At 39.9% G+C, this 22,062-nt stretch overlaps 1 protein-coding gene across 1 annotated transcript in view; it reads right to left on the bottom strand.

The window, feature by feature from the left end:
* The window catches only part of FRMPD2 (FERM and PDZ domain containing 2), a 70,669-nt gene that overhangs the window by 36,643 nt on the left and 11,964 nt on the right, over nucleotides 1-22,062 (bottom strand). The window contains exons 7-21 of the mRNA XM_026061310.1: nucleotides 21,818-21,902; nucleotides 19,137-19,287; nucleotides 15,234-15,305; nucleotides 14,379-14,553; nucleotides 13,462-13,612; nucleotides 13,227-13,365; nucleotides 12,170-12,322; nucleotides 9,784-9,969; nucleotides 8,735-8,891; nucleotides 5,863-6,073; nucleotides 4,829-4,932; nucleotides 3,689-3,787; nucleotides 2,457-2,564; nucleotides 2,225-2,341; nucleotides 1,550-1,785 (exon numbers count right to left, since the gene is read on the bottom strand). Of these exons, the coding sequence (XP_025917095.1) occupies nucleotides 1,550-1,785; nucleotides 2,225-2,341; nucleotides 2,457-2,564; nucleotides 3,689-3,787; nucleotides 4,829-4,932; nucleotides 5,863-6,073; nucleotides 8,735-8,891; nucleotides 9,784-9,969; nucleotides 12,170-12,322; nucleotides 13,227-13,365; nucleotides 13,462-13,612; nucleotides 14,379-14,553; nucleotides 15,234-15,305; nucleotides 19,137-19,287; nucleotides 21,818-21,902 (2,144 nt within the window). The remainder of the gene's footprint in view (nucleotides 1-1,549; nucleotides 1,786-2,224; nucleotides 2,342-2,456; nucleotides 2,565-3,688; nucleotides 3,788-4,828; nucleotides 4,933-5,862; nucleotides 6,074-8,734; nucleotides 8,892-9,783; nucleotides 9,970-12,169; nucleotides 12,323-13,226; nucleotides 13,366-13,461; nucleotides 13,613-14,378; nucleotides 14,554-15,233; nucleotides 15,306-19,136; nucleotides 19,288-21,817; nucleotides 21,903-22,062) is intronic.

Genomic DNA, 22,062 nt, shown 5'->3' with positions numbered 1-22,062 from the left:
ATGTCTACGCTAAACAACAGATTTTCAGTATAGATGAAACAGCCTTATACTGGAAGGAGATGCCATCTAGGACTTTCATAGCTAGAGAGGAGAAGTCAATACCTGGCTTCAAAGCTTCAAAGGACAGGCTGACTCTCTTGTTAGGGGCTAATGCAGCTGGTGACTTTAAGTTGAAGCCAACGCTCATTTACCCTTCCAAAAATCCTAGGGCTCTTAAGAACTATGCTAAATCTACTCCGCCTGTGCTCTATAAATGGAACAACAAAGCCTGGAGGACAGCACATCTGTTTACAACATGGTTTACTGAATATTTTAAGCCCACTGTTGAGACCTACTGCTCAGAAAAAAAGATCCCTTTCAAAATATTATTGCTCATTGACAATGCACCTGGTCACCCAAGAACTCTGATGGAGAGATGTACAACGAGATTAATGTTGTTTTTGTGCCTGCTAACACAACATCCATTCTGCAACCCATGGATCAAGGAGTAATTTCGACTTTCAAGTCTTATTATTTAAGAAATACGTTTCATAAGGCTATAGCTGCCATAGATAGTGATTCCTCTGATGGATCTGGGCAAAGTAAATTGAAAACCTTCTGGAAAGGATTCACCATTCTAGATGCCATTAAGAACATTCGTTATTCATGGGAGGAGGTCAAAATATCAACATTAACAGGAGTTTAGAAGAAGTTGATTCCAACCCTCATGGATGACTTTGAGGTGTTCAAGACTTCAGTGGAGGAAGTAACTGCAGATGTGGTGGAAATGGCCAGAGAACTAGAATTAGAAGTGGAGCCTGAAGATGTGACTGAATTGCTGCAATCTCATGGTAAAACTTTAACAGATGAGGAGTTGCTTCTTACGGATGAGCAAAGAAAGTGGTTTCTTGAGATGGAATCTACTCCTGGTGAAGATGCTGTGAATGTTGTTGAAATGACAACAAAGGATTTAGAATATTACATAAAGTTAGTTGATAAAGCAGTGGCAGGGTTTGAGAGAACTGACTCCAATTTTGAAAGAAGTTCTGTTGCGGGTAAAATGCTATCAAACAGCATCGCATGCTACAGAGAAATCCTTCGTGAAAGGAAGAGTCAATCAATGCGGCAAACTTCATTGCTGTCTTATTTTAAGAAATTGCCACAGCCACCCGAGCCTTCAGCAGCCACCACCCTGATCAGTCAGCAGCCATCAACATCGACGCAAGACCTTCCATCAGCAAAAAGATTATGACTTACTGAAGGCTCAGATGATGGTTAGCATTTTTAGCAATAAGGTATTTTTTAATTAAGGTATGTACATTGTTTTTTAGACATAATGCTATTGCACACTCAATAGACTAGAGTGTAAACATAACTTTTATATGCACTGGGAAACCAAAAAATTAGTGTGACTCGCTTTCTGGTGACATTTGCTTTATTGCAGTGGTCTGGAACTGAACTCGCAATATCTCCGAGGTATGCCTGTACTTTTTGTTCTTAATACAGCAAGCATGTTGTTAAGACACATGCTGAGCATAATGTTACTGAACAGCATCAAGATCTCTGTTACCTCCACAACCAGACTGTCAACTGAAAGAACTGGAATCCTGGGGCCTGATTTTGGTGCTAAATTCCAGGAAAGAGCCTTCTCAAGTTCATCTATATTTATGTCCTGTTCTTTGGAGGGAGCAGTATGACAATCTTGAATCTTTCTTCTCCCACTGTCTACACAAGAGATCTCAGATCCACTAGTGCTGTTCCCTCTTGATAGACTCTTTTCTTCATTTAATCCTTCTTCATAAATGTCTGCAAAATGAAACATTGCTGAATGCAAATAAATAAGAAAAATCTGAGATCTGTAAAATGAGTTATTGTAAAAGTGAGCACTGCTATTGTAAGTATGGAGAAATGTATTTCCTTCATCACTGCAGAGGAATGTGACAATAACAGTGATTAAGAGCTGTACTGTAGAACTAATTCTATCATAAAAAGCAATGCCAAAATTCCCATTGTATTCAGCAGTGCAGGATAAAGCCCATAATGTATCAGATTTTTTCACACTGACTGTAGGACAGAGCTCACATGATGCCCACTAGAAGTTGCCTGTTCTCACTACTAACCTATGCTTTTTATAACTGGCACTGAGTGGCAAGAAAGTACTACTACATCCCAATGCCTAATAAATACCAGTATCCAGAGTTAACTGTTAGTATTTCACAGTCAGCGAAGACGTTTGACTTTATACCTTTGGGTTGAGAAATGATCAGTTCCACTTCATCAGGAGAATTCTGTATAATTTTAACTGCAGTATTAAATGAAACACCCTCGAGACTAATATTATTCACAGAGATGAGTCGTCCCCCTTAAAAAAGGATAAAAACAAGACAAAACACATCAGAATAGGGAAATAAACCCAAAATAGCTAACTTTAAACCATGAAAGTATTTTAATTCTAATTAAAAACTGAAGACAGTGACCTGGTTTGATATTTCCAGCTCTGTCTGCAGGTCCCCCAGGAATAATTGAAGCGATAAAGATACCAAGGTCTAATTTTCCTACATTTTCTCCTCCAATAATTACAAAACCTGCAAAAACGAGATAGCATGAGAAGGCAGAGACACTCTAGGCAGTTTTAAAAAAGATGAACCTTAGGAGAACAAAAGCATTTTATTCCAGTGACATACATTTTATGCATGGTCTGGGGAATGAGGAGCTCTGATTTACCTGGCATCAAGGTCCTGATTTGGGAGAGCTTTAAACTCACACTTTAATTTAAGCATGCTGATGACTGGTATTTAAATATAATTTTTCAATAAGAATACTTTCCTGAGTTGGGACTTCAGAAGATTCCAACTGCTTTGTTACAAGAGGCGTAAACTGTGTGGACCTGAGGACCTTAGAAATTGCTATAACACCTACAGGAGGAACACAGTATAAAATCTCATTAGATAAGTTAGAACATTGTTTTATATCATGTGGTCTAGGACCCCCAAGGTGGGCCATGGAGAATTGTAATGCTTATGCAAGAGGTATCTAAGAAAACTAAAAGCAGTTTAATTTCACTATACTATCTCAGAATACTTTGCATATTGCAAAAATTCTTTTCACTGGTGGAATAGTTGAGTTTGAAATCAAGACTTTCCACTCAGATCTCTACCATTTAGAAATTTGATGTTTAACTGTGTTAATGGTCAGCAGCGGAACTTGATAGCGCTCTGTACTCAAGAAGAGGATACAGTATGATAGTGTATTATATAACAAAAATGTTACCCAGATAAGAATCCAAAAGTCAGGAAACATTCATGTTAAGCTGCATATGCATTTTGCACCCACATGGGCAATATGTGAAAGGTTTGCAGAACACCAGCTCCCCCTATGTAAGGTCTAAGGTAAATAAAATCACTGTGTATATATTTCAGATGCAAAACTAGACCCTTGGTCCTTTCACTCTACTCTTAACACTTAGTCCACTTGATATCTATGGCCTTACTTAATCCTCTGAAAAAAACTGTGGTCTTGATTTATGTGCTCAGTCCTTTTCAATCTTGGAAATACTAAGTCCTTTGCAAAGGTTGGTTGTCTCATTCTACAAGAAGAATAAATGAGGTGAAAGATACAGTCTTGCTCAGCTTGTATCAGCAAGTATCAGTGTTAGCACCAGGATCTGACAGTCCTAGCAACAAACATCACATTCACGGTCCTTACTTACCAAAGCCATTCTTAGGGTCGCGTTTTAGGATGACACAAATGATTTCTCTTTCTAGACCACTTAGCAAAAGTTCCCTTTGGATGACTGGTGATCCAGGTGCTGCAGAAACAAAACAGCTAGAATAAATGCAGATGAGTGAAGGGAGACGAGATTCATGTAATATGCACAATTGGGACTTTAAAATTTGAATATATATTTTGTCCTTATTTTCAACATTACCATTACTTCTGAATTAATTTAATTCAGGACAGAAATTTGAACAAGTGTTTGGAAATTTACTTTCTATAGAACAGAATATATACAGAACAGGAAAACATAGTAGCAGTGTAATGTAAGCACCTCCTATATTCTGTCTGTCATTTCTGGGAGAGTACACATTTAGTCTTGTTAAGAACAGGTTATTTGAAGAGTCGGGCACCTGATGCCCATTGAACATGAGGGGAATGTGGGCACAAAATCAGTTACGCGTTCCTTTGAAAACTCTTGTCCTAGGCTCTGCGGGCTCTACAGAGCCCTTTTGGCTCTGTAATTGTAATCCCATCAGCACTGATTGTGATGATGGCTTTTGTAGTGCAACACTACTTAATACTGTGCAGTTGCCGCAATGTGTACACGGTGTGTACAAGTACAGTTCTAACTTTAAAAGGGACTGGATAGATAATCACAGCTTCATATTCCATAGATCTGTTCCCTGTGTTCATGTGATAGCAGGCAACTGACTTCTGTAAGAAAATGAGGTGTCTAGTGCTTCTTATTCCAGTTAGTTGTGTCATGCAAACACAAGCACAGACGAGGGAGCTAGAATATGTTTTGTCTCATGCATCATTTAATGAGTTGAGGATCTCAATGGCAAACCAAGTGGTGACCTCCAAGCACTGGGATATTGCCCCAGGCAAGAGTCCTGGGTGTACTGAACTACTTCTCTGAAGAATATTAGGCATCACTGGTGGAAAAACTTGATCATCAAGTCCCTTACCACTGATCCTGATAGAAAGGAGGAGTGAAAGAGAAGTTAATTCCCTGAACTAGAAGTGGCAAAAGGTTATTCTTTGACTTGTAAATAGAATATATTTTGGTCTCTTGCCAGTGAAACAATAAATATGGAAGAGTACCATCTCCCTTCATGACTATTATACTCACCACTGATTGTGTTCTGAGTTGAATGGATAGAGAGGTAGTCATAACTCCTTTGCTTTCCATTCAGATTGATGTGCATTTCTGACTGGGATAGCCCTGATGTAGATCTGCAGGGGAGGGAATGAAGACTGCATTACAATAACAAATCAACAATGGTATTCAGCACTCTTCATTGTCATTAGTCTGTCAGAGCCAAGTGGGGAATGCACACATTTGTAGCCTTTCAGCATGTCTTCTGATTCTGGGCCACATTTCATTGCAGGGGACAGGCAGTCTTATCCTTGCAAGCATTTGCTTCCACGTAACAGCTGCTATTAGACCACTCACATAGTGACTGTTTCCCCCTGTATTGTTCTCTGAGCTGAGTGCATGCAGCAGGAAAGCACAGCATAGTCGCAGCATGATTCAGTTGGTCCTGCTGTCCATTTAGATAATGCTATGTCTGAAAGTTTTCCTGGTAGTTCGTGTTCTTCTTGGTTCTGTTGTACTTCATAGCACTCTAAAAGGCACTAGAATTCATCAAAAGCCTTGAAAACTGTTTGCAGCTACGGTAACCACCTACACTCTGATGAATGTACCAATGTAAATGAAAAGAGAAAAGTTCTATACTGTTTTCTGTGTTTGCACCTTTGGACAGGGGAATCTATTAGGGAAGACCTGCTCCAAAACAGCTTCCACCCTGCATTCAGTTTACGTACTGCCTCTTCCAGAGAAGGTGCACATACATTAAAGACTTTACTATTGTTCTGCCTCATTTTTATCCTTCTCTGTATCCCATAAGTGGCTCATTCCTGAATCTGGTACAAACTTAAATGTCACCTCTTTTTCAAATTCTTACCTGGTAGATTGTTAGCTTCCTGCCTGTGCTTGCAGAGTTGCTGGCACAATGGAGCCCCAGTCCTGACTGGGCCTTTTGCTGTGACCACAATAAATACTGCAGAAAAATGTCTGGCACCTCATAGCTTACCAAAGAAATTTGCAATGATATAGTCTGCAGCTGAGTATTGTTAGATGTTTAGAGAAAAAAGCAAACCTACCTGCCGAGATTACTTTTGTCTCTAGTCCTGTTGCTGATTTCCACACTGAGGTTATCACAAGATTTGCTCATCATCCCAGCAGAAAGGTTTTCCAGGTTTGTCCCATACAGCACATTCTCTGACTGAGACAGTCTCTGAATCAGGGCAAGGTGTTCATGCTGAGCTGCATATGCAGAATTTGATTTGTCTATTTCCATAAATTTACTGTCCTCTGAATAAGAAGGGAAATTGGGGAAGGAAGAAAAGATAAATCCACTGACATTATCCCATCTTTTTAAGTTCAAAGCTGCTTTCTGTCTAACCTTTTCAACATGCCAGTAATCAGATTGACGTCACAGATATATTTGTTCTGGCATCCTTGAGAATATCTAGGCCCTGGATTGAGAGTCCAGTTTTCAATCCATTTATTTCATAGGAAGTATATTCTGTATTTAGATTTCATTTCTGTAAATTATACTGCAAATCCACTTTCCACAAAGGCAAATGAAATGTACAGACCTGTATAATTTAAACCTGACTATCTCTGAAAAGTGTATTGTGTGAAAATTCAGCATATGGAGAAAGTTCTGTCTGTCAGAGACTGAATCAGCCAGGTTGGTGTTTTCCCACCCTTCACAGGCCCACCACTCCAACACAAGTATATCTGAGGAGACAGGAACACTACAAACACATGCTCTCAAGATCAGAGAGGGGCCAAGGAGCTGGTCGTTTGCTCTGAGTGATTTGCGCAGTGGAGTTTGAGTGGGGTACCACCTTGGTGGCAATGTTTGGTATCCCATTTTCCACCTTTGTGTGTAATCTGCTAATTTCTTAATGACATTTGAGCCCTGCAGTATATGAATCTACTGCATTATTCCTCTCAAAAGATTTTATTTCCCTGAAATAAGATAATGCTGGAGGAGGCATTGTTCATTTATTTAGATTCTCATTTGATGGGGTGGAGCACCCCTGAGAGGGGATTTGAAGGAGAGAGGGTCAGCGAGCAACTGGAGACGTGTCTAAAAGTGAAACAAGAACCTGCTTGCCATGAGGTAACACAAATATGGGCTTTAATTCTGCTTGTATGTGATGGCTGACCTCCATTGTCTTTCCCTAACAGATACTAGTCTGAATGCAACTTTTAGAACATTACTCTTTACAGCGTTAAGCCTAGGTTCCCTCCTTCCTCAGTGATTTTGATCGGAGGCATTTGTTAAGGCATCAGAAGGCTTAACTGTCCATATTATTAGTGCAGTCTGAGACTTGCCATGGGGATTTCAAAGTAAGGGTTTGCCTGCAAATTTTGAAGAGATTGTGGCTTATGCCTCTGCACTGGGCAGCAGAAGAAAGAGTTTTGCTATTGGCTCATGCAGAAGGAGTCTTATCATCTCCTACAGTCCTTTATGAGAGAAAAGAAATGGGTTCTGTGTGCTGTGGTGGCAAAGGCAGCATTTAGAACTATGGTCCATCACTTGTCTTCAGGGAGCCAGTTTTTCCAGGAGAGCCAGCACACCCCAAACCTCAGAACCTGCAGTCACATGAGTAGAGAAAGTCTGACTGGTTTCAGTGATTTGAGGCGCTTGTAATCAGGACCTGGGTTATAATTTTCCTAGCTCTCAGTCGTTTTGTTCCCTTATATCTGGCATGCAATAACTTTCATGAAATAGTACTGCAAGCAAATGTGGCTCAGAAAACCATAAAATTCACTATTAGGACTCATTTGTATGCTGCAAAACACAGTTCCACTAAGTTTTGTTAGAAACTACAAGAGCCCTAACAAAGAGGGCACCTCGAACATAAGTGTCATTGTAGCACATTATGGAACAAATTCATGCAGGACAAATTTCTTTTTTTGTGAAAGAACTTCAATGAAAAAAACAAGCTTTTAATCATATATCCCATGTTATATCCCATTATATAATTTCATTGCCAGCCATTTTAAAGTTTTACTAGAGGAAAGAAGGATCCTAGTGGATAAGGCTTGGATTTTCTTCTTCTGCTATGACTCACTGTGCCAAATCTTCAGTGGGTGCAAATGATCATGATTCTGTTCAAGCCAATGGACAAGTCCTCAGCTGGTGAAAACCCATGTTGCTCCACTGAAGCCAAGACTGGTGCAGATTTATGTCATTTAAGGCTATTTCCTTTATTTTGTGCCTCAGTTTCCCCACAATGATCCTCACCTATCTTTACAGAGCAAGCTGAGAACAGTGGGTGAGAAAAGCAATGTAACTGCCCTCGGTCAGGCAGCATGTCATCCAAGAAAGAATGAAAAATCTAAACTCTAAGGAGGTAATAGTCAGGTTTTCTGCGGATGTGGCAAAACAGAGGAAGAGAAGAGCAGCTAAAACCTACATAGCTGAGTGAGTGTGACTGATGTGCCTTTGGTTCGGTGGTTTTGGTCTGGGATCGAACCATAACATTGAACCCGTGTCTCAGATAAAGATATCCAATAGACTAAATTCTGCTCCAGTGTATCTGGACACTATAGTTATTCTTTGTGTGGAACATTTCTCAGTTATGCTGGGGATAAATCTGATCTCTTCCTTCAGAATTCCCAGCAGGTTTCCTGAAGTGAAGTATAATCAAGCTTTTTCAAAATCTGAGTTTAGCTATATGGTGTTTATCACCAGAGTATCTACCTCCTCCCTGCACGCACACACACACAGACACGAAAACAAACTTTGACTCACAGGTCTTTAACTGTTTGTAATGTAGGAGGCATTATTTTCTGCTCTGCAGTGAGGAACTGAAGCTCAAGTGAAACTGATGTGACAGGTCTTCTGGTTCTCAGCTTAACTAAGGGCCACTTTTCTTCTTTGAGTTCTCCTCTCCCCTATAAAACCTAACATTGTCCTATGGCATGTATAATAAAAGTACATTTATAGCTTACCTGGTGAAGTTTGCCGAAGTTGCCTAGAATTCATCTGTGCATTGAATTTGTGTTGGGCAGAACAGAGGTCCAGTAAATATTTACAAGTCTTTGCTGTGTCAGTAATGAATGTATGTTTCTTGCCACTGAAGCTGCTTTCAATCATGAATTTTTTTCTCTGAAGAAAAAAAAAATGCATAGCTTGCTTTATATAACATATCAGTCATAATACTGAGGCACTGAAAGTTTATTCTGTGTGATCTTGTTTGTTTGTACAGATATATTTATGCCTGGCTGCATGCGTTTTGGGTGTAGTAAATGCCTATCATAAAATCAACATTTGTGAGTGAGGTGTCTGTCATTCGGATCATAACTCCCCTATGTTGAAGTCAAGAGCCTTTGGACATTGCCTGCACTGGGAGCAGGTTAATAGGCTTGGCAAAACTTGGCCCTACACATGTTAAAATGTTTAAACCAACTAAATATGAAAATGAAAATATCTTCAAGGGGCAAATGGGCAATTTTGGGAGAGAAAACAAGTTGGGAGTGAAGAACACTGTGGTGGTTGGTTGATAGATCTTTGGTGGCAAAAATACCACTTAGAGCAGGTCGTAAGCTTGTCACCAGTACTTGTTTCTGAACAGACACCAGCATACAAAAAGATGGGGATGGGAAAAATGAGATCTGGAAAGAGAGAGACATGATCCCATGACCTGCTGTAGAAAGGGAAACACAGGAGAAAAGAGAGAGAAGGAAAGAGTATGGAATATGCTATAAAGAGGTTTAACATAGTCCCTGTAATAGTTAACACCATATTGCTCAGTTTTGTAATAATTTGACTTAAGCCTCCAGAAATGGGCAAAAAACTCCTGCACTGAACATCACTAAGAATTTGTTTTCTCAGGATCCACATCCAGATCTGGCCTTGATTTGGGGCTGTTTTCAAAATGGACATGTCTGTACAGAATAAGTTGAATTCAGGCTCTGAATGCAAGGTATTTATAAAAGGGACAGGCAGAAGAGGAATAAAGTGTTAGAGTAGAGAAGAGGTTCACTTGTTTCCAACTCACATGAGCTGATATTCTCTCTGTTTCACGCCACTGGAATCTTAAACTGGCAATTCTTGTGTGATTTTGGACCTCATATACAATGATGCCTTTGGCACAGATTCCCAGGATGATGTCCCCTCCTGCTGTTTTCTTCTCTTGGGACACTTGATAGAATAACACTCCATATTCAGGGAGTTGCTGAGTCACCTTTGTAGAGAAAAAGTGCAGTTACCATACATTATTCAAAAAGAGGCATGTTGGAGAAAAAGGTAGATGAGAGGGAAAATGGTTGCGGGTGTCTCTACTGAATATTCTTTCACTCTCTCTAGAAACCTGTGGAAACTCTTAACAAATTTTCATCCCTGCTGCCTCACTGAGTGCCTTGCCTGACCATAGTGTGTCATAGAGCCATTTCATGCATTAATTTTCCGTGTGTAAAGTTGAAATAACATTTCCCCACACACCTCATTTGAAGAGCTAAGAGGATTATTCAGCTTCCTGCACAACAATCTAAACATTATAGTGGCACTGAGGTGCTCAGTATTACTGCTACTTAGCACTTGTGCAGATTTCCAAATAGCAATCCATGCAGGATTAATGCTACTTGACTAATGTTGAACCTTGTTCCTTTCCATTTTCTTTTCTGTCTTTGTTTTCCCAAAAAGAGGTGCAGCAAATATGCTGATGATGCTAAAACTGCTAATACTTTGGCGCCAGCTCTACTCTGATATTGTTACGGGCTTACGTGGTTTCCTTTCCACAATAGCAATGACAAACTGGAAATCTTAACAGCAAGGAAGCCACAGCTCACAGCCTTCAGCAAACTCAGGTACATACCCCTACTTGTTCATCACTATCATCTTTTAAAATTAAACATTATGAATTTCCATTGCCAAGAGTCTTAAGTTATAGGAGTTGTTAAATTGTGTCTCAAGGTCAAGCTTAAATATGATGACAACTTCTGAGGGAATTTTACTGACCCAGAATTCCCCTCAATATCAGACTTTGGAGTAAGAGACCTTGAGTGAGGCTTCTTTTTTGCACAGTGCTCCCTGCTGGGAGAAAGGCAAGTAGGATTATACTGCAAGGGACTGAGGAGTCAGCTTCTGCCCTTGCCTTTTAGCAGTATGCGGAGGAGACTTAGAAGAACCTCACCCAGAGGCTCTAGATGTTGTTATTTGTCCTTCTTCCTCCTGCACTTGGCCACAAAATATTAAAATGTGACTTAGATCCCACAGTCCTTTATCAAAATATGGAATATGAGGATGATTTTCTGTCCCCTTTTGTGATCTGCAGATCAATATGAGTTTTTTCTAATCCATTTTTTTCTTTGGAAGCTAATGCAGGAACTCAAAATGACTTTTCAACCTTGAATAGAGATTTTCAGCAACCAAATTAAAACACTTTTAGAAGATCTATTTTTCAGAAAAAATCCAGAGCACAAATGTTCAGGTCCTGAAAATTGGGGCATCCATAATCACTAGCTGAATCTTGGCTTTAATTCTGAAATCCCTATCATATTTGTAATTTGCATGTTCTTGCCATAGGGGCTATCTTTCTCACTTTGTGTGATGCATTGGCTCCTTCTACAGTCTTACTCATTGAAACAAAGCTGCTTTTCTTCAATGGATTTGCCACGCATGATGGGACAGTCATTAAGGCTAAGCTTCAGCCTATTTCTTCAATTCCAGGGCTAGTGTTAGATGATAAACTAACATAATTAAGCAGCTAGCTTAAAATGATGCTATAAATAAAAGTATGTTTCACTGCAGCAAAATGGCTATTGATATTTATCCATTCTCTAATTCCTGATATTTTTCATGTGATGGAAAACAAAGAAGTTGGGGGAGAAGGATGAGAAAATAAGAAAAAAAATTAAATCCCATATCATCACCCCAGACACCCTAGAGATATTGTCATGTGAGAGAATACTTCAGACACCTCCCCCCCTCCCTTCCATGGTTTACAAATATTTTTAAACAAATAATTACTACATGTTTAGAAAATGGCTGAATAGCTCCTATAGTTCCAGAAGTCAAGAGAGTGTTTATTCCCATGCTTTATAATCATCTCTAATACATTCAATCAGTGTATTCATAATCATCTAGAACCCAGACAACATCTCTGTTGTATGCTGAAAATACACATTAACCCTTAGCATGTGAAAATTTGCATTAACCCTTTATAAACTATTTGTGAAAGGAAGCCTAATAGTTAAGTGTGATATAAGCTATTCAGGCTGACAGTATGTGCAGCAGAGTTAAATTTTCAGTATTTTGTGGAATATCCAAAGTTTGCCACATCTAAAATCTTGTATTGGACAAGAAGGAAATAGCAGAAGACAGTAAATAGAGAGGGACTTTCTACCACAAAAAAAATAAATAGTGTTTGGTGTGTGGCGAGTTACCTTTAAAAATTCTAGTTCGGCTTCATCCTCGAAGAGGGAACAGTTCATGCGATGCAGTTTAGCAAGCTCTCGCTGTACGTATGCCAAGGTCATTTTCTCTATTCGGCTTGCTGGAATATAGTCCTCAACACGAAAATAGCTCTTTCCATGCATCTTCAGGAAAAAAAAAACAAAAACATTATTTTGTTCTTTTTTGACTTTTCTTATTGGTGCATTTCCATTTTCAGGGTGACCCATATACTGAAGTCACCCTGCTGACATTTCCTAAGAGAAGCTGGAGAACAGCAGATAGTGTCCAACAGCTAAATGCATCTTTTGCGCCCATGCTCAGCACGATGCTTAGAGCATAGACCACTCCTTTGTGCAGAAGAGAGGAAAGAGGTGGGCCTAGAGGCATGAGTGCAGTCTTGCACTTAGAGCTGACAGCTGCAGTTGCATCAATATACATCAATACAGTGGGGGACCCAGTGACCGGATGGATCAGATTTTGGTTGATTTTAAAGCTGGACCACTCAGAGTTCAATTAATAGAGCTACACTGATTTATATAACTGAAGATGTGACAGGGAATATAAGTGGGTGTTTTCTGTACAATTTGAAACTGAGAACTAATTCAGATGTACCATCACTGACCCTTCTGTCTTTATGTCTTATGGATCGGAGCCTACACACAAAATCTCTGTGAATTCTGGAGTATTCCTTTATTTTTCTCTTCCATGTTTCTCTTTAAGCCCCTCTGCACTTCCAAGTTGTGTCCATTTTGGAAATTTTCTACAGATCTTCTGGAGTTTAGTTTTGACTGAAGTTATCAATTATGAAGTACCAAGAGTCTTTCACTAGGTACCATTCTGCCAGATTTCCTGCCAAATTCATCTGTCTCATTATTGCTCCATAATCAGGAAAATTTTGTAATTATTTAAATTAAACCTGAAATATGATTACTGAAGGATTTAGCTGAAGTTATGTGTTATTCACATTTCTTCTTTAAACTCTGTATGACAAGCAAAAGCTGCAAAAAGTGGTGACAGAGATCTTGAAGAATTATTATTTATCCATACCTCAGAAGCATAATTGCCAAGCTCTGCCTGTAAAGCCAAAGCACCAAGTTTCAGGGCAGTCTCATCGTTACAATATAACCGCTCTTCCAAAATATCTTTACGAAGCTGCAGGTAAAACTGATGCCTTGTCAAGCTGTGCCTGGAACACAAAAAAGTTTAGGAACAGAGCAGGAGCCCTGAATACTCAGCATAAATACTACTGTTTTTCCTGCCATCAGCAAAACTATGCACTTACTGGATAATGTTAAAGTGATTGACAAAGAATTTTATCCTTAGAAAGAGTGTGAAGTTAATGATGGAGGTTTTCTTCTTGGGTTGGTCATTCCAGCCTTCTGGGGCCACTTTGTAGAGTTTGGTCTCATCATCCAAAAAGAAAAACTCTTTACCTGAAATGAGAATTGTGGGTTCTGTGATAAGTCTGGAGATACTTCAGTAGCTCAAAGTTCTGCTATGTTCACTCGGTGTATCACTAGCAATAAAACAATAGATCATGGATGTCAGTTGACATATACTTCCCTGTGTCTTGGGTTAACTTATTGCTTCTTTGACAGAGACCTTAGGATAACATTTAGTGTGTAATTTAGGATTACAGTTGTTAGATGCTGGATTGGGGTGCTATATATGGAAGCATTCAAGAAGAATTCAAAGGGCTTGCATTCAGCTTACCACTCAGATTCTACACCCCACTGTAATCTTTGTGCCCTGCACACGAGGTGTGCTTCCTCCAGGTGCCTCGGAAGTGTTTGCCAGCTGAAAGGGGTTAGGGAGATGTGGGACTTGCAATTGAAATAGCTGGACCTGTACTCCAGCTTACATCTACGAGCAAAGACAGTCAGTCTGCCTCACAGCAGCACTTCCTGGAATTTCTTCTGGGGCAACAGGGCTCGGCATTATTCCAGTGCAAAGCTGGGCCAGAGCCTTTTCTACATGGGAATATCAGCCAGTACCAGCATGGCTGTGCTGGTACACAGTTGTAGGGTAGACATGCTTTACATCAGTGCAGTACAGTTTACACCAATGTACCTTACTTTTGCTTAAGCTTTGGGTCTGCTTCTATCTGAGGATCAGGATCTTAGAGAAATTCATTAATAAAGTGACTACAGAGGCACTGTCAGGAGAGAACTGGTACAGTAGTTAGCTGTATCTCAGTACCTTTCAGATAAGCCAAGCCAAAGTAGAAATGTTCCACTAAGTTTGCATATGCCACCACGGTGTTGAAAACATCTCTTGCCTTGGACTTGATGTCACATTTCACCTCAAGGCACTGCCCGTTGAGCAGAATCACATTGAGATCCCTTTGGGACAAATAGGATTTCCCTTTTTTAGTCTAAGAACATGTAACAAAGAGTGAAGAATGAGTGCCAAGTTCAAGCAGAAGCTCCACAGCATTTTTTTTACCAAGGCCCCCGAATTTCCTGTCCCTGCACAACCTGCTGGAATTGGTCACAACACTATGTTGTTCCTTGCCTCCCTTATCATACATTAATGTCCCAAACATTTCCAGTTTTTCAAAAACCCAGGGAATCCCCAAAAAAACCAGCTGAGCATTCTCAGATTCTACAATCACCAGGGTCATTCTAGGTTTAAGGGTAATTCCAGATTTTCTTTACTCTAGTATCTACTGCTACATGCTGTCAACTTTTTACTTTATCTTAATGAAGAGTAGAGGATGCGCCTGCAAACTGGAGGAGTACAGTACATTGGCACTAGATGTCACTTTGCATATTTGCTGCATAATCTTATTCTCAAAAGTCTTGCTAAAGTGAGCTTTCTTAGCTGAGAAGGATAAATTAAGCCATTTTCACACTGATCTCAGCAACAGAGATAGCTATGCAGCACTGAGAATTAAATGGTCTCCTTTTCGAGTCTCACTATCTCTGCAAGAACCCTAACTTGGCTTGGAAGGAGGACATGACAAGAAGCCTGGGGTGGGATTCTGATGCAATTTATAGGGCCCCAACTTAAAGGTCACTAGGTTAGTTCTAAATTCTTAATGGTCATACTTACTACAATTGATCCAGGCAGCTCTAAGGTCACTGGTGGTTCACTAGACAAAATAATAAATTCTGGACCTGAAAACTGTGAGGAGGAAATTTAGAGATTTAATAAACATCTCCTTAATGTTAAGAAGATCCCAAACACCAGAACCAATGAAACCTATTTCCCATTGATCTGCATGCTGTGGCTAATTGACTTCAATATCTAATAAGGTGCACATGCTGACTGGAGACTTCTCTCTGTTTGGGCTTTCTCCTGTGTGGACTTTCTGGGGTCCAGTTAGGAGTGAGCTCATGCTGTAGCCTTTTCTTCTGTCAATGCACTTACAAGGTCCATTTCTTTTACAAGTCACCTATTTTCATGACACTTATAAAAACTTTCTTCTGAGACCTTTTCCCCTTTCTCAGATGTGGCTAAAAAAACTTTTCATTCCCAGGTTACTATGAGGAAAATCCCAGACATACATACATACATACATACATATACACCGCTGTGATTTCATAAGCCTGGCTTCTGTAGGAAATCAGACTAAAATGCAGAATTGCTTCTGCTCCCTGTGGCGAAGATTGCCTGATATTTGTTGTTAGCAGATCTTGTTTTCTTTTGCTTTAGCTTCAACAAACCTTAAGAGCACAAGATGATTTTTTTCTTTCTGAACATCCACCTCAAGTTTAATTTTTTTGTAAGTTTCAGTACAAGTGATTTGACAATTTGTGAAATTACATTTGAGGGAATAACACTGATTTGTATTTAAAAAATGTCAAAGTTCTAGAGCTTCCAGTAAATTCTGTAGAAGACATCTTTTATCATCCCTGTGGAGAATATTACTTAGGCTGCCTTTCCCAGGACTTACTGGCTTTGGTTCAATGCTATGCTAAGTGTAGCCACCCAGCCAGTGGATGGTTTGATGTGCAGAACGTGTAACTCTCCCATGTACCACAGTAAGTCAGTGGTAGAGCTGTGAATAAAAAAGCATTCTATGTTCTAAATGTTAAACTACACTGTCTTCCTTTTCAGGCTAATGATACGGAAATCTTGAAGCACCAAACAATTACTAGGTGCAGACATCCAGCTCAGGAAACTTTTTTAAATTCACCAACATGATGAACACCAATTTTGCAGCCAATTGCTGATATTCTGTCAACTATCAGAATTATTAAATGTCAGTGAATACAGAATGATTAAAGGCAATCTTAGCTAGACCTTCTCAAATAAGCCAGAAGCATGAATTAGAAATGTCAGGAAGACACAATATAAAGAAGAGCTTGCTATTTTGAGCAGTAATAATTTAAAGACCAGGCTCTGGCAGTTGCAAAACAGAGTACAGCAAATTAGAAAAGTTCCTGATGCAATAAAAAGGCAAAATTAAAAAAAAAAAGATGCACTGTAGAGAGTCTCAAAGGTCATAGCCCTGTCCTCTGTAAACCTTTACTCCCCTGTATCATCTGACCATTGTGTCTTTAACTCCTTCTGCTAGTCCCTCTTTATTCACGATATAAAACTACATTGTGTCTTGGCAGCACGATACTGGTATTATGAAACAAATCATAAATTTTCTCAGAAAAAGATCTAAATGGGTCAAGGGACTAATTCATGTAGAATGGCTGGAAGAATCCACATCTTACCACTTGCAGACCATTACCTGTTCCCCTCTCTGCTGCAGTCATTTCAGTCTGCTTGAGGGATCTAAAACCAGATGAATCTGACAAAACCCAGCCCTTACACCACATGTCCCCTTTACAATTACTTCTTAATTCTAGCCTGGTCCAGCCCAGAGCCTACATTCTATGCACTCCTTCTGTAATGCATGCAGCTATGACTACATGATAACTTCGTACTGTGCATCTGTCTGTTTTTTGAATAACTCCACTCTGTGCTGCATACAGCCATTTTCTTCTGAGTTACATCAGTCTGTCATGAGGGAGGGGTTGGGGAGGGGAATGCATACATTCATAGAGACCTCTACTTCATTTTCTTCTTCTTGTCATCATGACAGCAGTCACTCAGACTGAAAGGAGCATGTTTTCTTTTTAGAGAAGGAAAAAAAATGACATCAAATGATGGATGAATACAGCAAAAACTGAAACTTCATGACACAGACCACCACTAATGAAAATCAACTGTAACTTTACCCATATGGGGGTCAACCATTCCTGCCTTTCCTCCATCCATAGCTATGCTGAGGGTAAGTCCTTTCCCACAGGGATTTCCATAGCATGGGTCCTATCACACCTCCCATATATCCTCTTTTACATGTAAACCCCTGTTTTGATGATGAACTTTCTCAGACTTCGAATAATAAGGTCCAAAGCCTGTCTCCTGCAGCATCTGCCTCTGATTCCCCCAATGGTATAAAGAGGAGTTAGGAAGTCATAAAAATATTCTGAGGATTTCCTCCAGTGTGGGAATACAGCAGAGCTAGCTTGTTCTGTGCCACCCTCCATATGGTCCCTGGCAGAGGGTCATCAAGTAGGGAGGAGGGGGCCTAGAAATGACCCATTGCAGCATTTTGTATAGCATTAAAGAACTACAGATGTGGAGTTGATTTATCGTAGAAATGTCGGTCCAGAGTAATGGCCAAAGAAGCATAAAAACTTTCATATCTTTTGTTCTGTGCCTGTTCAGTGCCTAGCACAACTGGGACCTGGTGAATGACTGGTGATCCTAGTACTGCCATATTAAAAATAACAGCAAAGAAATCATTATTTGCCCTGCTGTGCCTTAGTTTTTTTCTGTCTCTCACAATGCACTTTCTTTTAACAGTTGTTGGACTCCTTTTGAGGAAGCTAATTATTATTCCAGTGAAAAACTGTAACACAATTAAAAACTAAATCTATATATAAAAACATTTTTTTCAGAATATCTAACTGAAACTCTTGGTCTTCAAAGTTCTGCCAGTGGTTGGTCTTGAGACGGGAGAGAATGTGAAGTACTGGAGAATGTAGAGGGGCACTGATTTGAAATACTGAAATAATAATGATAGCAGCAGCAGCAGCAAGGGAGCATGCAAGTATGATTCACTTGGGCTGAAACTGGAGAGGGAGATTGTTTGAAGAGCAAAACTGCCGTAAAAAATAAAATGCCCTGGAAAAAGGAAACTAAAATAGAAGTCGTTTTCCTCACTCCCCAGAAGTGTGATTGCTAGGATTGTTTGCGGCTGTATTATGCAAACAAAAACAACCTAGATAAAATATCAAAAGGGTCTGTGTGTGTCTGTGCATGTGAGCTTGTGAACTTGGCACAGGTGAAAGTACTCACGAGCCTGAAACCTGGCCCTTCTCTTTTCCACAAGAGAGGGCATACCATGGGCAGCTGCATTGTGGAGTTTTCCGTGATTACGATATTTCTGGATTTTTGTGATCTGGCTGCCAAAGAAGCGTTTTCCTTCCCATTTAACAGAGAGGAAAACCACAAAAATGTTCTACAGCAACTCAGCAGCTAGAAATAGACCCTTAGGTGAGCCATTGGTTTGGCACACTCACTGCTAGCCTATGCTTTCTATCGAGGCATACACTGTAAAACAAATCTAAGTCCTTTGATCATCATTGACAAGCAAGGGTTTGGGTTCAGGCTCTCTGTAACTTTGCTGTGCTGAAGTTTCTGTCAAGGTAGTTGATCAAAACACTCCATATGGTGTTTGCTGCTTGCAGAAATCACACATGTAGGTCACAGAGGGTTCAGTCCTAAGCTTTTGCTCATTCTGTTTGTACAAGAGCTTTCATTGCCTTCGGTTCTGAGCTGTTTATCACAACTGGCTCATGCCTACTTTGGAGTCTGTCATTTTAGGAAACCCATCTAATGACATGACTCCGTAGCCAATATGCACATCATTGGTGGCTGACAACTGGATGAGAGGTTTTTCATTAGTGATATTTACATTTTGAAATCAGGTTATGCATTTTCATTAGTTACCTTTTCCTCCCTTTGGAACAAACATTTCTGTGATGCAGCAGCTGCTGTGTAGTCCTTTGTAGACACGGAGAAGGTGGAGCCCAAACTCAGCAGGCTGTGTTTGCTGTTCTTCTGAGCTCCACTAGGGATTTCCTCTACAGCACTGACCGACCTTCAAAGGAGATGTCATAGTGAGTGATATATCCAGTTGTGTATCCAAAACAACATAGAGTTGAAGACAAAGATCTTAAGGTAAATTGAGTACCGTGATCTTATGGAATCCCGGACAATAGCATTTACAAGCTATTATATAATGTTATACTTACAGAAAAAGAATTCAACAGAGATAATTTTACTGACATCCTTTATAAATAAATTTTAAATACCCTTTATACAAAAAGAGTACTTGTGAGCCAGCTCAGTCTGGTGCAAGTCTGGCGAACTCACTAGGCAGAGACTTCAGCCGGGGCCTTTCAGAGAATTCTACAGGCTGGAGTCAATTTCTCAGTTATTATTTTCTACAGTGGGGTCACAAAAAAGCCTCAGAAAACACTAACATTCGCTGCTACATTATTCGGAATGTTTCCAGGAAGGGTAACTAGATCAATTGAATATGAATTCGTTAGAATAAATTAATGTCTTAGGGAGCTGAGGGAATTTTCAGTTTAATTAAAAGAAAGATTAGTGTGAGCGCTCAGTTCAGAAAACTGTGTTTTTACTGTATTTTCAACACATAAAGTAATGATGTTCTCCACATGAGCAGACAAATGCAGGCTTAGAATAAACTTATAATACAATATATACTCATCAGTGAGGAAAGAATGAATGTATGGTAGATTCGGAAAGGTTTTGTTGACATAGATTTTGATTAATTGTATTTTTAAGAAATGGCAAAGTCACAAGGAAGCTTTTTTGTTATCCCAAGGTTTCATCCTTCTCTTGTGCATATTAGAGAGTTGCTTCAGGAAATTCATTCAGGGAGTTTCAAAAGGTTTTTAACAAAGTTACTAGAAGTAGCTTGCATTCCTTTGTGTATAAAGGTATGTAGGTATTTCTGTTTCCATGAATGCAACCTCAGAAAGATCTTTTAACTAAAAAACATGCCTAAAACGACGTAAAGTGACTTTTGTGGGTATAAAAATATTATGAGCTGAAAACCCAAGGTTCAGTATTAAGAAGACTTTCTTTCCCCATGAGAAAGTAATAAAATAAAATTTCTCTTACTGATATCATTGCCAGGTGTGTGATGCTTATATAGATGTCTATACACACACACACACATATAGGTATATGAGTATGTGTGTGTATATAGATATCTATATAAGCATATATATGTGTGTGTGTGTGTTTGTGACAGACAGACAGTTATTTCTTCAGAAAAGCTGCTACTGTCCTGCCTCCTGCTGGCAGTTGTTTCTTGTTGGAATTTTCAAGGTATACTGGGGTATCTCACATGGCTCAGATCACTGTGGCCGACTTATCAGGAAGTTCAAACAGTTTACTTGGGACACATTTAATTGGTAATTGATCTAAATGGAGCACTTCCTGTGGGCCTGAATTACTCATGTCATGGTTAAAAGAAGAAACTCCTGTTTAACTGGGTCAAGAACTCAGTTTAAATGGGATGTCTGCAGGGATTACATGGTGCTTATCTGTGAGATTCTGGTCTTTGTGATGCCTAGAGGCTAACAGTACTTAACATTTCTTCTTCATTTGGAAACAGTTGTGATTTCAGCTGCACTATGCTAACACTTACTCTAGACAACTCTTTTTTTGGCAGGAGTGGAGTTTACCTGGCTTTTGTGAAGGAGTTAGCATCAGTTGTGTGAGTCTCAGTTTCCCTTGTCTGTGTCCAGGGCTGCTGTTATACTTCCATGGCTGAAATGAGGCTAATCCTCATGACAGACCAGAGTTTTTTTTACTGCTTGCATCCCTGGGTTACCTATAACTCTTCGGTAAACTAGTGGTGCGGGGCTGGGTATGGTTGAAACAAATGAGGCAAATCAGTTTAAGAGCTGAGATGGAAATGCAAATATTCCACTGAATATTATGGATCACGTACATGGGCTGTCAGAACCACTCCAGAATAAATCAGGTCTCTGCTAGTATAACAGCAGTACAAGATGCAGACCCTGACCCAAAATCTGAATGTAGACAAATATTGACTCTGCAAATTGCCATGCCAGTAAAGGCAGTGACTGTCCATACCTTCTTATTACCCCCCCTCTATGGAAATTGTGTCCTCAAATTATTCCCTCCTATGCTCTCTGTAGAGCTGCTTCCCAGCTGTTTCAGTCACAGCGAGCCAGGTTAGCTGCTGTTGTTCACCGGTCTGATTTTGACTGAAACATGCTAGGGGCACCTATGTGATAGCTGTGCCAGCTCTTTGGAGGGCAGTGACATCTGGCAGGACACAGTGATAAGAGAGTGAAGATGGAAGACTTTGGTGCACTTGTTTTGAAGGGATTGTTGTTGGCCCAGGCTCCATTTCCCTCACTAAAGCATTAGGACAATTTTGCTTGGGGCCAAACTGAGTCTGGATGCACTCTAGCTTTACATAAACAGTGCCTGTTATGATAAGAGGTGACAGATTCAGATGGTGATCCAGGCATTTTCCCATAATGACATGGCCACGCTACATCTCTATGCTCCACTGGGTAATAAAAAAGTTTCCATCTTTTAGGAATACACGTTTCAATTACCTGTTTATGAAGAGTTTGTAGCTACTTTGTGTCCTTGATTCACTGAGGATGGGATCCCATGACCTGTGCGAGGGTGGGGATCTCCCTGAAATGAGTAACATGGCTGAAATGAATAGCATGACTGAAGCAATCATAGCAGCACTCAGCGCTACGTCCTAGGACAATTACAACAAGGAGAAAATTTTGACTGGCTACTTCCTCTCTTGCGTCCTTGTTTGGGCATGATAAATGACTGCTTGGTAGGG

This window comes from Apteryx rowi, unplaced genomic scaffold (genome assembly GCF_003343035.1).
Source record: "Apteryx rowi isolate R43461 unplaced genomic scaffold, aptRow1 scaffold_18, whole genome shotgun sequence".
In the NCBI taxonomy this organism is placed as follows: Eukaryota; Metazoa; Chordata; class Aves; order Apterygiformes; family Apterygidae; genus Apteryx; species Apteryx rowi.
The sequence above is the reverse complement of the archived record's forward strand: the minus strand, read 5'-3'. Positions and strand labels throughout refer to the sequence as shown.